Genomic DNA, 16,232 nt, shown 5'->3' with positions numbered 1-16,232 from the left:
ATTGTATAAATCGATCACACACATTTGTTTGAATACTACATAAAGTTCCCAACCTTCCTCTTAAAAATGGTACTGCAGAACTAGAAAAGGAATACAGAAGGACAGTTAGATGATCAAAGGTATAGAATGGCTTCCGAAATGAGGATCAAATATGCAAAGTAGCAGTTTTCAGCCTAAAAAACATTTTTTAACTGTTCTAATAAAAGAACCAGAGGTTAAATAAAATGAAATCATAAGGAAAAAAGCTCCAAAAAAACAGAAGTCAGGATTACTCTTACAAGTGGTATCTATTCTTTTGAAATATTAACCAATCACCAAATAAAGTCTGTCTAAATCATAACTTCCAGATCTCACTCCTAGTGAGACCATATTCCAGTAGTTCATTAGGTCAGACGGCTGCTTGTGTATCACAGACATTTTTAAAGAAATGAGAACAAAATCCTTTCTCCATTTTCCTCTTCATCCTGCTGTTAACACCTACACTAACTATTACTATTTTTAGTTCAACTATTCTTTCTGCCTGCTCCATATCTGAAAATCCACTTCTGGCACCATGGTCAGCTGCTGTGAAAAATGGCCTTGCTATTAAGAAAAAAGATATTATGCTTGTTTGAAAATAAGGAGCATTGACAGTTGTCTCAAGATAATTCTTCGTCATGTAACTTTTCCTCAAATACAGAACAGAGAAATGCAGAGTAATGTACAAAGATGTCTTCTACATCTATATTTCAGTGTTTTGCTATGTATGATCACTGGAACTAAAAAAACAAGGAACAATGTAGTTTTCTGTGTTACCTCCAAGTCTTTATTACTGATGGACCAGTCCACATCAACTTCTCCTGAAAAACAGAAATACAATGAATTATATTAAAATTATATTGATACTTTTTACAGTATATTCAACTATAATGATTACTGCAGTTATTAAAACTGATACTAGACGCTGCAAGTACCACATGAGAGAAACTATTTCTATTTTCAGTAAAGGAAAGCTTATCAACCTTCTGGGCACTGAATCTGATTCACCTTAAAATCAACACATGTCCGACTATCAGCTGAATCTTGACACCTTCCTTTACTGGTCCCTCATCCTTGCCACCCCAAGAAAAGTTATAAATTCACAAAAGGATTGAATTTATTGAAATGCAGGGACCTGAAAGCTGATTACAACTATTTGAATTCTCTCTGCCTTTGCTTATAAGGACCTGCAACTCAGTTCACAGTTTGCCTCACTAAATGGGAGCAAATGCTAAATACATAGCATAAAATATAACCTTCTTCCTCGTGAATTCAAAATAAATCTATGCCTCCACCACTATCTGACTGCGGCATGCCAAAATGAGTTTATGCATCAATTACAGCAACTAAGACTGTATGCTAAGTAACACTATTTTCAAAACAGGATTTGCTAATGTGCAATAAATACGGACTACACACTAAATTACCAACTGTCATATCATAACTATCTCATACATAGATTTTTTTACTGGTAGAAGTATAAGAAAAAAAAAGGGGGGGAAGGGCAATAAGCTGAAAGATTCCCTACAATGGATGCTGCTACAGCTACTTAATTTCTTTTTTCAATCTCAACACTATTTATTTCTCTCATTGTGCAAAGACAATAGTATAATTACAGCATCTTTCTCATCATTAAAAGAAGAACTGGATCAGCAGAGGTGTTCACCCTGCTTATACAATAAGTATTACAACTGGTGTATAAATAAATTTTGTGTGTTTGAAGACTGTTTAATGCAATGTGTCCCACCCTGTTTCCACAGTCCAAATCTGAAACATCTATATGTGTTACTAATACAAGTTCCAAACAACATCAAGAATTATAAACACTAAGAAAAAACAAGGAAGAATTTAACCAACTGCTTTTGATCATACTATTCATTTCCAGTAAAAGGCAGATGCCTAGAAATTTAAATTAGTGTCACCTATAGTGTCATGTGTAACCCTCTCCTTCTGAAAAAGTCAATAAATTCAACTCAAGTGAACAAATAAGTAATATCTAGATATAAGTTTTCAGTGGGAGTTTTCAAGCATAATACTTGTTTGCTGCTATTCCTCATCCAAAATGTGGGGCTAGTAATATATGCTCTGCTCTCCAGAACATTCTGTAAAATATTTTTATTTGAAACACTCACTAATGCCATAGCAATAAGCATCATAGAGATGTTAAAAATAATTTAATTGGTCTATTTGCAGAGTGCTTTTGAGTGTTGTGTAGTACCTAAACCATGAGTTGCAGAGCAACTGGGAAGGCAAAAATCCAAATGGAAGTATCCATATGGATACTTCATCCAAACACCATATAGAATAACATGGGATCACTCAATAAAAGATGGTGTTACAGAAGCTGGAAACAGCTTCTTCAAGACTGCTTGATTGCCAACAGAGAGGATAGAAGGGACAGTATCCTGCCCATTTTCATTAGTGGAAATTAATTGTGACCACCTCAAAATAAGGCCTTTTGGTGTCTAGTTATAAAAAGTAAAGACATACACCTACTGCAGTTTTGAATACATCATTTTTTACTTGGAAGTCTGTTTAGGAAATTCCTTCAAAAAGAAAAAGATATTGTACTTTAAAGTCGTAGTCTGGCGATCAATACTGTGAATGTGTTGTTTCACAACAAGACATACTTAAAATGGTTTACAAGCTACAGACCAAAATTTCCAGTGAATTAACTTCTGTTAATTATTGCACATGTCCACATCTTTTTTAGTACAAAGTTTGTCTTCTGTATCATCAAAATTCCCAGTTTCACAAGGGAAAGACAGGATACAGTGATTCAAAAGTTTCTAATGTTAGAAAGCAGAACTGCCTAGATCAGAAAATAAATACAAAAGCTGTTTTGCTGAATGAAACGTTAAAGTAAAATCTCTCTTTATTAAATCTGTTTAGTGACCTGAAAATTAGGTCCAATTGACACAGAATGAGTAAAGCTTTTGTTTCACTTACAAGAAAAGCTTATGACTGAAATATGTAGAAAGAGCTGTGCTTCAGCAACAAAAATGTTGGCGTAGACACTGTACAGATGATTTTGCACTATTTTTACTCACTGACTACAGCATTTAATCTGGCTGTCTACATGCTGCAATTTAGTTTGATTAACTTGCTCAAAACACACTTCAAACCTTTTGCTGGCTCTGAGTATCTCTGATCTGTCTTTCTGGCCACTTCATCTCCTGTCAGTCATTCTGCTACCCCCTGCTTGCCTTCCAGATGCAACACCAACCAACATGTTGAAGACTTCCTTGTACTATACTCTTCTTTCTGGTCTGTAGCATCCATAATCTTTGTTTTAATTTCTTAATATTCAGAAGCAGAGCACCAATGAGAGAGTCACCTAGGTGACAGGTTTGAGACCACAGATTTTAAACACTTCTCCCTCTGAAAATTGAATTTGCATTGGTCTGCATGCCTATCTGCCTCCAGAGCTGGCAATTTTTCCCACCTCTGCGAAGTTCCCAAAGAAGTCTCCTGTTCCTATTCCACACACTCTGACAGCAGCCAAAGATTCTCCTCCAAGTCTAAAACAGTGATTTTTAGAAATCTACTAGATTTCTCAGTTTCTTTTCTATTTTCTTGCCTCCCACCCAAACAACCATGTTCCATCTCTGAAGAGCCTCAGAGCTGATTTAGATTCATCAGAGACACTTGCAGGAACAAGACAAAATGAGACGGCCACGAGCATTTTGTCTGGACACCTGTGGGAGTCAGCAAGAAATGAAAAGGAGATGCTTGGCAGGAACGAGTAGTAGAGATGAGGTGACAGACTCAGTGCTGCTCTGCAACTCATGAATTAGTGATCCCTCTGACCTGATGATGGGGGCAAAGATATTTGTGGGCATCAGGAAGGAAGAAGAAAATTGTTGACCATTTGAAGACCAGACGGAGATCTGCAAGGTGGAAGAAATAGCCAGGGCAGCTGGAAAAGGCTAGCTAGAGAATAGATGTGTATTCTTTAGTAGATTAAGCTACATGGGAAAGCCATCTTACTTCACTGAAATTTTTCAAAGTACAAACATAAAGTACATGAAAGTATAAATATGTGCTAATTACCAAAGTTAGCTAATCAAAAGTTAGTTTATTTAGTCAACATTGGTACAATGAAACTTCCTTATCGTGGTGCCAAAATGTGATGTTCTCCAAGGCAAAGTCAGTACAATGTTGACGTAAATACAGTGTTGAAGTGCATTCCCTTCATAGAATCATAGAACGGTAAGGTTGGAAGGGACCTCTGGAGATCAACTAGTCCAACCCTCAGTATAGCCCATATGGGGATTCGGCCCACAACCTTGGCATTAGCAGCACCACGCTCTAACCAACTGAGCTAAACCTTCATCAGATTTTGTGAAGCAGAGGAACTAAGTTTTCCATAAGTTAGTACTTCTCTTCTAGGAAGATGCATTCAAGTTCCCATACAAATACGTACACACATATCTACGTATGCACACACATATATACATACACACACACACACATATAGAACCACACCAATATTTTTGAAGTACACTACCTGTACTACAGCCACAGAGGTCTAAGTGTGAGCCGAGAATAGAACTAACCTTAACACTCCTATCCAAAGATCGTATCACCAAAGTGCAGTTCAACTCCCTAACACCCTAAAATACTGCCTGTTGAAAGAAGAGTACCCCGAGGTCTAGGTAACTCTTTGCACAATCAGCAGATTTTAAAAAGTGTCTCACTTGAAAGACCATCCACAGATCTACATCACAAATGTCTCGTTCCTCCCAGTTCTAATGGTGAAAGGTAACTTCACTTGAACACAGAGAATTCTTGCAGTATACCACAGCTAAGCAATGCTGAGAAGCCACAGTGCACGAAGCCTTATACGTATCATTCAGTTACCTGAATTAGAACGATTCATGGAGATGAAATGCAATGAACTGCTCTATTTTTCTTAAGACATCTCACGGATTTCCCAACTTTGCTTTGATTAGAAAAGGTGATTTATGTAAAAAGAAGACACCTGCTGTTGCAATGGATTATATGTCATATCTCAGTACCTCTTTAGTACAAAATACTAAAAGACACCTATAAATTCCCACAGAGAAATGAGCTGTTCACAGAACTCCAGTCTGAGAATTTTCTCACAGCAAGGAAAAACACTCTGGCCTCTTCATTTGACATATAACATACAAGAACAATGACAAATCTATTTTTTTTTCAGTGGGAAAAAACCCTGCAATATTATATTTTTAGTAATTTTTATTTGATCCAGCAAGGTGCTTTTTAAAAGCATTATAAAATGCCAAAGGAAAAAGTGAACAAATAACAGAACTGAGAAAAAATCCATTTTGAAACTAATTAAAAATTAGAAGTGGATTCGAACAATATCAATATTGGCCAAGAGCATATCTGAATAAAAGAAGAAAAAAATAGACCTCTGAATAGTCCCCCATAAGTGAAAGAAAAATCAAGATCTATTAACGCAACTTTAAACAAACTTAAGCAGCGATTGTCCATCAGAGCAGACTTAACTGTCATTGCCAAAAAGGAAAAGTCTTGACAGACAGGGGCTGTGACATGATACTTATAAACTCTAAGAAGTATGTACTGTTAGGGCCTACTGTAAAGATAAAGCTGGCAGTTTCAACAGGTCTTGAAGTTTAATATACATGAATTAAAAGTAAGTAATCCAAGAACAGAGGCTGGCCTTTGATATTTAAATCAGTCATTCAAAAATACAAAAAATCACCCAAGTGTTAGTAGTACCAGCTTTTTTATCGGATGTTAGGCATCTAGTACACACATGCATTTCAACTATGTGTTTCTTTTATGCGTAGTGTAACTGTCATACAATTTTTCTAACGATAAACCACGTACCTTCTTCCATATTTACACCCTTTCCCACCTTTCCTCAACTCCATATGTTCTTATGACTACGCATGGGTAAGATATTTCACATAGTAAATGGAATATGTATGCAGTGAAAGAAACAAAAAATAAATCTGTAATTCGTACTCTTGAGGAATATACATACTATGTGTATATGCACATGCTGAAATACAAATATATGGTGTGTATTTCTATTACGTAAATAAGCATAATTTTTAATCTGTTTTTTGTGTCCTGTGGTAAATACTACTTCCTTTAGACTTAACCACTGCTAGCAATGTTAATTCACAAAACTCAGTGGCTCATGATTTTAAAAGCTTAGCAAAACATTTGCAGAACAAAGTAGTTTTTTCTCTCTTTTTGGTGAGTACAAGTATGAGGACCACAGGAACAGTTACATTCATGGCATGGTTGGTCTACCACACAGTCGGGGGAATTCTTTAAATAGAGCCTGTCACTCTCTTTGCCCATCAATGGGATTTCCTTCTCAAACTGCTGATTCGTTCAGGTACACAACAGAGAAAATTTCAGTTAACCTTTGTTTCACCCCGGGGAAAAATCTGTCTGGAAAGTGTAAAATGAATAGATTAAAAAAAATAAGTAGCTCAGCTGCTGGACCATTCTTCCTAGTGTTTTATAGCAGTCAAAGTTAAACACAGAAAAGGACACAAACACGAACATTTTATTCCCACTGGAGAATAAGGTATAATATATAATTTAGAAATTCAGTTGCCTTTACTTTGATTTCTGATTTAGAAAGCAGAAGACTGAATACAAATCTATTGTTCTAACAGACTATGTCAAGAATTCATTTTTTGACTTTCCCACATGACTGGAAAAAGAATAACAGTTTTTTTGGAAAAGAAAGCCTTTTAAAGTATGTGATTAAGTTTCCTTAAATACTTTTGGGATGCCAACAATTCTTGATGAAGAGAATAATGATAAATGCTAATTCAAAATTATATATGAAAAAATGCATAAACAGACAAAATAAAAAAAAAGTCATGAAATAAAGGAAAGTTTAGGATAGCTTAATGGCAGCGATGGCCTTAGACTGCTCTCTGTAAGTTATTAATAAAAAACTTTCTTCAAGTAAAACTATAACTTCAAAATAGGGATAATGATTTTCATTTTCTAGTCTCATTCATTTGGCAACAAGCCTGTAATATTCACTTTGGTATCAAAGTGAATGTTACTTTAAAAAGAATAAATAAAACTTCATATGGTTGATTACATCCAGAGCTTGGGCAATACAGGTCAAGGTCCCAGCAGGTAAGACTAGAAAGCATCCATCACTTTAGCTTCAATCAAAGTGATATTTAAATTTCTAATGAGATAAACAGAATCCCAAGAGCGGATTGCCTATGATCTACTTTAGCATTATCAAAGCTATTTGCATATTTTAAGTGATTGTCATTGTGTAAGAGTTTTTTTTTTAATGATGATATATAAATTCATCAAAGAAGCAGTCATGGAGGACATGCAAAGTTTTGGCAGCTGGATAAGCAGGCAGTTGGACTTTCTGTTGTTGTGGGAAGTGTAAGAGAGAGTTTGTGGTTGAGAGCTGAGTACTTTCATCCGATAATTCAGCTAAAATGACCATAGGGAATACAGTTTAATTCTCAACACTGTCAACCATAATCTTTAGGTTACAGAGACAAAGGAAATTGATGGATAGTTGAAGGGAATCAATTATTATTTTCAAAGGAATCTATTAGATTAGTCATACATCTAAGAAGACAATAGTTAATTTCTGAAGTCTACAGTTTGGAAATTGTCTCTATAACTACGATTTTTTAAAAAAATTACAATGCTCTATAGCACAGGATTTTACCACCAGGTGGTTGATGATTAGATTTCTAAAAATATCAATACCACAGAACGATGCACATGGCAGAAGATTCTGAAATGATTAAAATTCCTTTAAAATTATGACCACATACTCTCATTTTATTTTTCCTCTCCAAACTCGGTAAGTGTGTGTGGTTTGGGGACGAGTACTTCTGCTGAACTGTAGATAAAAGGAAAAAAATATATTCTGTAATATTTTCCAGCAAGATCCCTTTTTCTCCAGTGAAATTGGACTAATTCCCTATGTAATGGTAAAGGCATCATTAATGCATCACTATTCAGTATCCCATCTAAAAAAAGTAGCTGACAAATGTTGAATATACATCCACTCATGCTCCTTGGGACATAAGACTGAATGAATGGCTTATGCAGATGGTTGAATGGAAGGACCTTCAGCTACAAGTGCCTAGAAACAAATGAGATTTATTGACTATAGCTTGTGTGAAGCAGTATTTTCACTGGATTCCTTCTTGTATAAAATATTTTGATTTTTATTTCTAACTAGCATGTGCAATGATCATTCTTACACTCAAAGAGCTATTATCTGAAGTCATTCTATTTCTGGAGTAAAGTATTTGTGCCAATTAAAAAGTCTGTTACTGATTCTTTGAGACATTTTCACTAGAATTAGATTTTTTTCTTCCTGAAATAACTCTAACCTATTCCATGGACAAACTCCAGTCTTAGAATCAAGATGGAATTGAATTTCTGGATGTCATCCCAGCCATATGGAGGAAAAGAAGGTGATCAGGAGTAGTCAGCATGGATTTACCAAAGGGAAATCATGTTTAACAACTCTGGGAGCCTTCTATGATAGAACGACTAGTTGGGGAGATGAGGGGAGAGCAGTGGACGATGTGTACCTCGACTGCAGCAAGGCTTTCAACACTGTCTGCCTGAACATCCTCCTACATAGGCTGAGGAAGTGTGGGCTAGACGAGTGGACAGTGAGGTGGATTGAGAACTGGCTGAAAGGCAGAGCTCAGAGGGTTGTCAACAGTGGCGTGGAGTCTAGCTGGTGGCCTGTGGCTACTGGTGTCCCCCAAGGCTTAGTACTGGGTCCCATTCTGTTCAACTGGACAAGGGGACAGAGTGCCTCCTCAGTAAGTTTGCTGATGCTACCAAGCTGGGAGGAGTGGCTGATACACCACAGGGCTGTGCTGCCATTCAGAGAGACCTGCACAGGCTGGAGAGCTGGGCGGAGAGGAACCTCCTGAGGTTCAACAGAGTTCTGCACCTAGGGAGAAATCACCCTAGGCACCAGTACAAGCTGGGGACTGACCTGGAGAGCAGCTCTGCAGAGAAGGACATGGGAGTGCTGGTGGACAACAAGTTGACCATGAGTCAGCAAGGTGCCCTTGTGGCCAGGAAGGCCAACGGTCTCCTGGGGTGCTTTGGGAAGAGTGTTGCCAGCAGGTCGAGGGAGGTGATCCTGCCCCTCTACTCAGCCCTGGGGAGGCCTCATCTCGAGTACTGTGTCCAGTTCTGGGCTCCCCAGGACAAGAGAGACATGGAGCTACTGGAGAGAGTCCAGAACAGGGCTGTGAAGCTGATCATAGGGCTGGAGCATCTGCCCTACGAGGAACGGCCGCGAGAGCTGGGCCTGTTCAGCCTGGGAAAGAGAAGACTCAAGGGGGATCTTATCAATGTGTACAAGTACCTGAAGGGAGGGTGTCAAGGGGATGGGGACAAACTCTTCTCAGTTGTCCCATGTGACAGGACAAGAGGCAATGGGCAGAAATTGAACCACAGGAAGTTCTGCCTGAACATGAGGGGGAATTTCTTCACTGTGAGAGCGACGGAGCACTGGAAGAGGTTGCCCAGAGAGGTTGTGGATTCTTCTTCTCTGGAAATATTCAAGGCCCACCAGGATGCAACCCTGTCTGACATGCTCTAGGTGAGCCTGCTGAGCAGGGAGGTTGGACTAGATGATCTCCAGAGGTCCCTTCCAACCTTATTGATTCTATGATTCTTTTTTGTTGATTATTAAATGAAAAGACCACAGATACTTTATTGCTGGCCTCTGTAGAGCAGCACTGAATGCCTGTCAGATTCTGAGCTTAGAAGACTTTTTTATCCTGTGGAGAAGTTACATGTACTGTTGGAATAATCACATTAGAATCAAAGAACTGTCATAATCAGCGTTGGTATAATTTATTATCCAGTCCTTGAAAATAAAGTGGTATCTCCTGTAGTTTCCATTATCTATCACAATCCATACTTAACCAATACCCACACATCATTTTGACGATTTGTGCAGATTCTTTCTTACGGTTAGCTAAAATGGTATGCAATTAATGGTTAAGACTGAAGTCTGAAGTGCAGTACTGGTTCCTTTCTCCAATATATATAATTTTAATAGGAAAATTACAATTGCAGCCTAGGAGTTTATTTCAGCAACATACCTCATCTTTTTGCCTCAATACAGAATAATGGGGATACAAATACTGAAGGGGGGGGGGGCGCAAAGACCCTCTGGCAAAGATGAGTTCAATCATTCCAGATGTGATGATCCTCCAATTCCTTCGCACACTTAACATCAGAGTAGTTTCCAACATACTTAAGTGGAGGAAGACTCACTCTAAGAAGACAGAAAGAATAATCAGAGGGGTCTCCACAGGACAACTGTAGATCCAGTGTGGTCAAGATACTTCAACCTGGAATAACTCTTTAAGGTACTTCTCGTTGCTTTCAAATTCTTTTCCTCGGAGCATTCAAACAAACTCTGCTGTGACTAACATATCTCCAGAGAAAAAAAATTAACAAGTGCTACGCATAGTGGCTTGATTCTGGCTTGGAACTTCTACTATTGGTAAGAAGCAACTTACAGATTGTTAACCTAAGCAGAGTTTTACTGTGGCTATAACTTCTCATATTTTTGAAATATTATGGTTACACCACATCAAACATTAGTTTCACAAATATGTATAAGGAAAACTTTCAACAACACTTAAAGAGGCACAGCTGGAAGGATGAATCCTAGAAGACCTGTGCTTAAATGTAACACTACCAAAAAGGTTTACAAGTATCAAAGTTAGTTCAGTGCTCAAACGCAATTAAGAGCAGTTCAAAATTAAACTGGAAGAGAAAACAACAAAGACATATTTACACTGTCTTTTATTCGGAGCTTAAAAGAGCCCTGAAGAATCTGGATGGATGCAAAAACCACATTATTCTTAGTGCAGAACTGAAGTCTGGAATAATGCTAATACACAGACTTGGAACAGGTGATAACCAGTTTCCTCTTTTTGATCTTCCTATAAGGACAATAATAAAGACGGAACAGGAAATATCTGCAGGAGCTCTTGAAAAATATTCATACTGAGAATCAATATTCTGCAATTTAGAAGCAATAATTAAAGTCACTTCAATGGATTTCTTACAGACCAAAAGGGATATCTGAAGAACTCTTCCCATTTGCCATGACAGAGGATTATATGCATCCTAGGCAGACACATTTGCCTTTGAAGAGCTGAGAAATGATCTAGTAATATAGCATTCTTAAAATTGAGTAGTAACAAAGCGCTTACGCATTTGATGATGCATAAAATCATACAGTTAGTTTTCGAGAAGAAAACTTTTTTTATGACCTCATTAAGGTCCAAGCAGATCTTGAGTCCACTTCTGAAGGAATCTATAACAAACACGGAAGAGACTGAAAGGTCTTCTCACCATCTTCTTTATGTTTCCTACAGCATGCATCAAGATTGAATTGGCTCTCCTGAATGTCACACTCATGAAAGATCTTCATCATGCAGGCATCAGGAATACAGCAAGCAGCTCACAAGAACACAGTATTCTTCTTTAAATGCAGTCTTATTTTTTTCAGTATATTTTGTTCAGTATGACACAAAGGCGTCTTTTTCTTGATGAAAGAACTATGATGGTCGTCTTCTCAATATCATTATTCTGTTATTTTGTTTGTAATAGGAAACATGGAGTTCTGCAGAAACATGTACTATCCATACTAAAACGTACAATTGTAAGGCAACAAAAAATGAGGTTGCCTTGCTAAAGAACTACTAATTCCCATTTGTCTGGAGCAGTTCCACTCTTGTCACAAAGACCAAAGCATAAAGACCCTCATTCTCTTTCCTTCCCTCACCCCTAGAAAAAAGCGTGTGTGTTGGGGGGCGGGGGCGGGGAAGGAAGGGTATAGGAATGCAACAGAATTATCAAAAAAGTTCTAAATGAGATATTTCAATTTTTGCTTATCTAGTTCCAGATAGTACAAGAAAATCTGATAAATTTGAGACCTCTGATTTCACCTCTTTTTTCCCCTGTACCCCAGAGTATGCTTTTACTGGTGGCCAAAGACTTGTGCATCCAAAGACTGGCAGTCTGAAATTTGTATACTGCATATTCTGCATTTTTTCAAGAACTGCACATTTAAAATATTCAGTGGCATATTTTCATTCTTTCAGAAAACACACAGGGGTCCTTCGATTATGGAGAAGGTTCCACTGTAACAGCAATTGACACTTAAATGGCTGTGTCGAAAGTATATCATATAATACCTAAAAGGTATTTATTTACATCATGACTGTTTGTCTCAGTGGCCTAGGCTTCTTTTTTTTCTCCTTAAGTAGATAAACCAGCAATGAGAAAAGCCTGTAAACTTTTACAATGACTATCTTAACTACCATGCTGAAGTACAAGTTTCTTCTTGATCTACCAAACGTATGTTCTCTAACAAGAAGAGTTTTTTAAAAAATTAAAGATCCTTGATAACTGCACATTTTCTCAAAGAACTGCCATACCAGATGTAAGGAAAGCATGTTAGAAATGATTTGATCAACACCTTCAATCCCAAAATGCAAAGCCTAACTGTTCTTTTCTTACTACATTGCCCTTTCGCCTATCATTTCAGTAGGACTTTGGCCAGCATAGCTTAAATTTTCACAGTGCTATCTAAGCAATTCATTTGTGTTCACACACTCAGCAGTTGCCAAGCGTAAATAGGAAAGCTGCTGTGCATTTTTCAGGATCAAGGTAAAAGCTTGTGTTTTAGACTAGTCCAGGAACATTATAAACAGAATGGTATAGATAAATTTGCTCAAGATCCCAAATTTTGGTAAAAAAGCATTTTATTGAGAGCTACTCCAAAACACTGACGTCGAAACTAACAGCATTTGATTTTGAATTTGTGCCACTGATGACGCTATGATGTGTAAAAGAAGATAGAGGAAAAAGTCAGCCCTGTTTCACTGAACTGCAACTAGAGAATAGCAATACGTACTCCTTGAATGCACTACTAGTCAAGTTTCTATAACCAGTAGGCATTAAACTAGAACCATACTGCTTTTAGGCATATATCCTGTGATCTCCTTTCTACTTAAGAGAGAAATCAAGTATGAATACAATTTGTGTGGAATATGGTTACTGCCCCAGTAACTGTACTGCAAGCAATTTTACTGAAATTCAAAAGTCCTGTTCTGCAAAAAAAATTATTAAAAAAAATTCAAAAGTAGTCCACTCGAATACTAAGGTCAAATAAACATGAGGGCAAGAAAGAAGTGCTTGAATGGTTAAGCACTATATTATCTTCTGTGGATGCTGCTCAAGTATTTCCACAGCCTCTTTTGATGAATTCAAGCTATAAAACACTTAGATGGGGACAAGCATAGCTCACAAGTTTATATTTGGTTTTAAACATTTAAATTCTGAAAGCTTAAAAAGCCTTTGGTGAAAATGAATCAGACAACAGCGCTATAGTGTGATACAGTTGGATACAACCATATTTAAAACAGTACTTTTAGAGATATTTAATAGGACTTTTTTCCTGGTATTAATTTAATTGGAATGTAGTTTATATACAAAAGAATCCTTTCCTAACTGCAGTTCAAGTACTGCAACTCTCATCATCTTATTGCTGCTGTAGTGATATGCACTTCATACTGATAGACATTTTTAAAGAATTTTTCTCTTACAACATTGTTAAAGAAATTTTGTTTGAAGTTTCAATGCTTTTTTTTTTATATTAGTATTCTTTAAAATACATATTTATATAATTCATCTTAGGATCAGTTATAAGAAATATTTATATGTTTCCGCATTCTCATGTTAATATTTAAAGTTTTGATTTAAGTCATTCTTTTCTGATAAAGACTGAATAATCTCATCAGTTTAGCCTACATAAATCACGTAAAAATCCCTTACATTGGTCACTGGAGTAGAGTTATGATTCTACTGCACAAAACTATCAAATATACTTTCCATATTGCAAATCAGGGCAACAGTTTCTGAAATCTTTTCAGGATTTCCCCCATCATCTGGAGAAGGGCAATGGATGTCTGAATCAATGACTAAAGAGCTGACAGCAAAATGGATTCTACTACTACCTAGCAACACTCAGAAAAGAACAACTAGTCCTACCACTGAAGAAAGTTATCAATGCCTCATTTAAAATGTGCAACCAACCAGATTTCCTGAGTACTGCAGCAGCTCATTGCTCTATTAAAAAAAAAAAAAAAAAAAGGAAATACTTACTTTCTAACTCCCATCTTCTATCCACAGGCACTACAGAAGAACGAGACAAGAAAAGCAATGAAATGTCAGGTCTAATACTCTGAACTCTTTACTGGAGCACACACATTGAACCACGAAATAGAATTACCACAAATCTCATGAGGATCACTACAATTTCTTATACAATCCTGAAGAGCTGAGAAATAAGGCAAATATTCTATGAGATACGTATGAATTGGCATGGCAGAATTTAACAAACAACTTTAAAAAAAGGCAAGCTAGACTGTGGAGGAGAAAACAGAAGAAGACTCTTATCTACCTGTTTTTCTTCAGCTGGCCACAAAATGTATTGCACAGGATCAGCAAATAGTGGAATACTGTATTAGTGACAGTATTTATGTTTACAGAAGCTTTCCTAAGAGACAAAATAGTGAAAATCCTGCTTTGCATTCACTGTCTTTGTAATGAAATAATATCCACACCTAGCAGGTTATATTTGGCATGCTTTTCTCTTTTAAAGTAAGTTATACTACCAAATGCTACTAACGTAGAAGTAGTTTGTTGACGATATTGTTTTTGTTATCCTATCTAGCTCTAATTCTGCTCACCTTTGCCTAAAAGAAATTACTTCTGCAGAAGGCATTTTTGCTGGAATAACTGTTCACACTAGGGCCTGTTATCAGCACAGATTATCTTAGTGAGGAATAGCACTTCATTACAGTGCTACCTGAATGGTACTGGAAAAAAGTATATTAAAGAGTCCAGAGTGACTAATCCACATAATCAATATGCAACCTAACACTAAAATTGTTCTACAAATATGCCTATTTCCAATGGCAAAGAATTATCAGCAGACTTGGCTTTGATATTGAGTGCACTGGGTCTTGAAAAAAAAAAAAAAAAACACATCTATACTACCAATTAAAAATCAGACTTAAAATATTCTTCCTAAATACTGAATTCCTGAAAGGAAGGCCAAATCCAAAATATTGAAATTTGAATCCAAAAGAGTGAAATGTTACCATGTCTGGGTGGCAGTTATGATCTCTGCTAAGAACAACTTCAAATAATCTTATTTCAATTCTTTGACATGTTAGGAACAAATAAGTTTCTGGATGCTAGAACTTTGTCTCCCTCTTTACTATCTGTTATTTATTCTGAAGATGCAATGACTGAATTTAGAAATATATTTTCACTTAAAGAATCCAATTTAAAAACCATATATTTATCAAGGAAGTATAAGTATTGTACATTTCAAACATGTTATTCCTACATTCGTTTTAGTTTTCTCATATGCTCAATTTAAACTGTCTTGTACTGATCAGTAAAGAAAACGCACTAGACCTACAGTGCAATGATTAAGTAAGTGAAAAGCTGACAAACTATCTTAAAAATATTTTTTAAAAGTGCAAAGGGAGGTATAACAGAAATGATAATCTGGAGCATGTCTCCCGGTAAGACTCCTTTTATGATTTGAGAAACTGAAAATACAGTACAAAAGTAGAAAGCCACCCACTCAACATACCTACATACAAGTAAACAAACAGATTGTATCACTCACCACCAACATTCAAAATCTGTGAATACAAGACAGTCTATGGTTACTATTAACCTGAGAAGGGAATATAGCCTCCCTCCCTTGGAACTATAAAGAATAATACCTTAACTGGTTGCTTGAAAAGAATGCAGCTAAGGGGACTTGTAGAAACACTGTTTTCCTTTTCTACCATTCATGACACACTCTCTGAACTACGTACCTGCCTCCGGCATTCATTATTTTCTAAGTTTCATTATAATGACTATACTTTGGCTTCCATGCCTGTTCATCATGAAATTCTGCAAAACCTTCCTTTCCATTGCAGTCTTACAGTAACATGATAAAAATAACATGTCATTTTTCTACTGATTTTTTTACGTGTAACCTCCCCCTCCCCCATCCCCAAAGCCAAAGCCATCATACAGATCATATAGGAAGGTATTTTTTATTCAAATAGTGTATAGAACTGGAAAGTGCCTGAAATCCACAACAGACTTCACTGTTA

At 36.7% G+C, this 16,232-nt stretch overlaps 1 protein-coding gene across 5 annotated transcripts in view; it reads right to left on the bottom strand.

Annotated features, from left to right (window-relative positions):
• The window catches only part of ZCCHC7 (zinc finger CCHC-type containing 7), a 118,023-nt gene that overhangs the window by 37,771 nt on the left and 64,020 nt on the right, over nucleotides 1–16,232 (bottom strand). For 4 of the 5 annotated variants that reach the window (XM_062599547.1, XM_062599550.1, XM_062599551.1 and 1 more), the window contains 2 exons: nucleotides 14,212–14,241; nucleotides 796–839 (listed from right to left, as the gene is read on the bottom strand). In XM_062599547.1, coding sequence (XP_062455531.1) covers nucleotides 796–839; nucleotides 14,212–14,241 — 74 coding nt within the window. The remainder of the gene's footprint in view (nucleotides 1–795; nucleotides 840–14,211; nucleotides 14,242–16,232) is intronic. The other variant, XM_062599552.1, reaches the window with a different exon arrangement.

This window comes from Rhea pennata, chromosome Z, assembly GCF_028389875.1.
Source record: "Rhea pennata isolate bPtePen1 chromosome Z, bPtePen1.pri, whole genome shotgun sequence".
In the NCBI taxonomy this organism is placed as follows: domain Eukaryota; kingdom Metazoa; phylum Chordata; class Aves; order Rheiformes; family Rheidae; genus Rhea; species Rhea pennata.
This window is presented reverse-complemented; position numbering and strand designations above follow the sequence as displayed.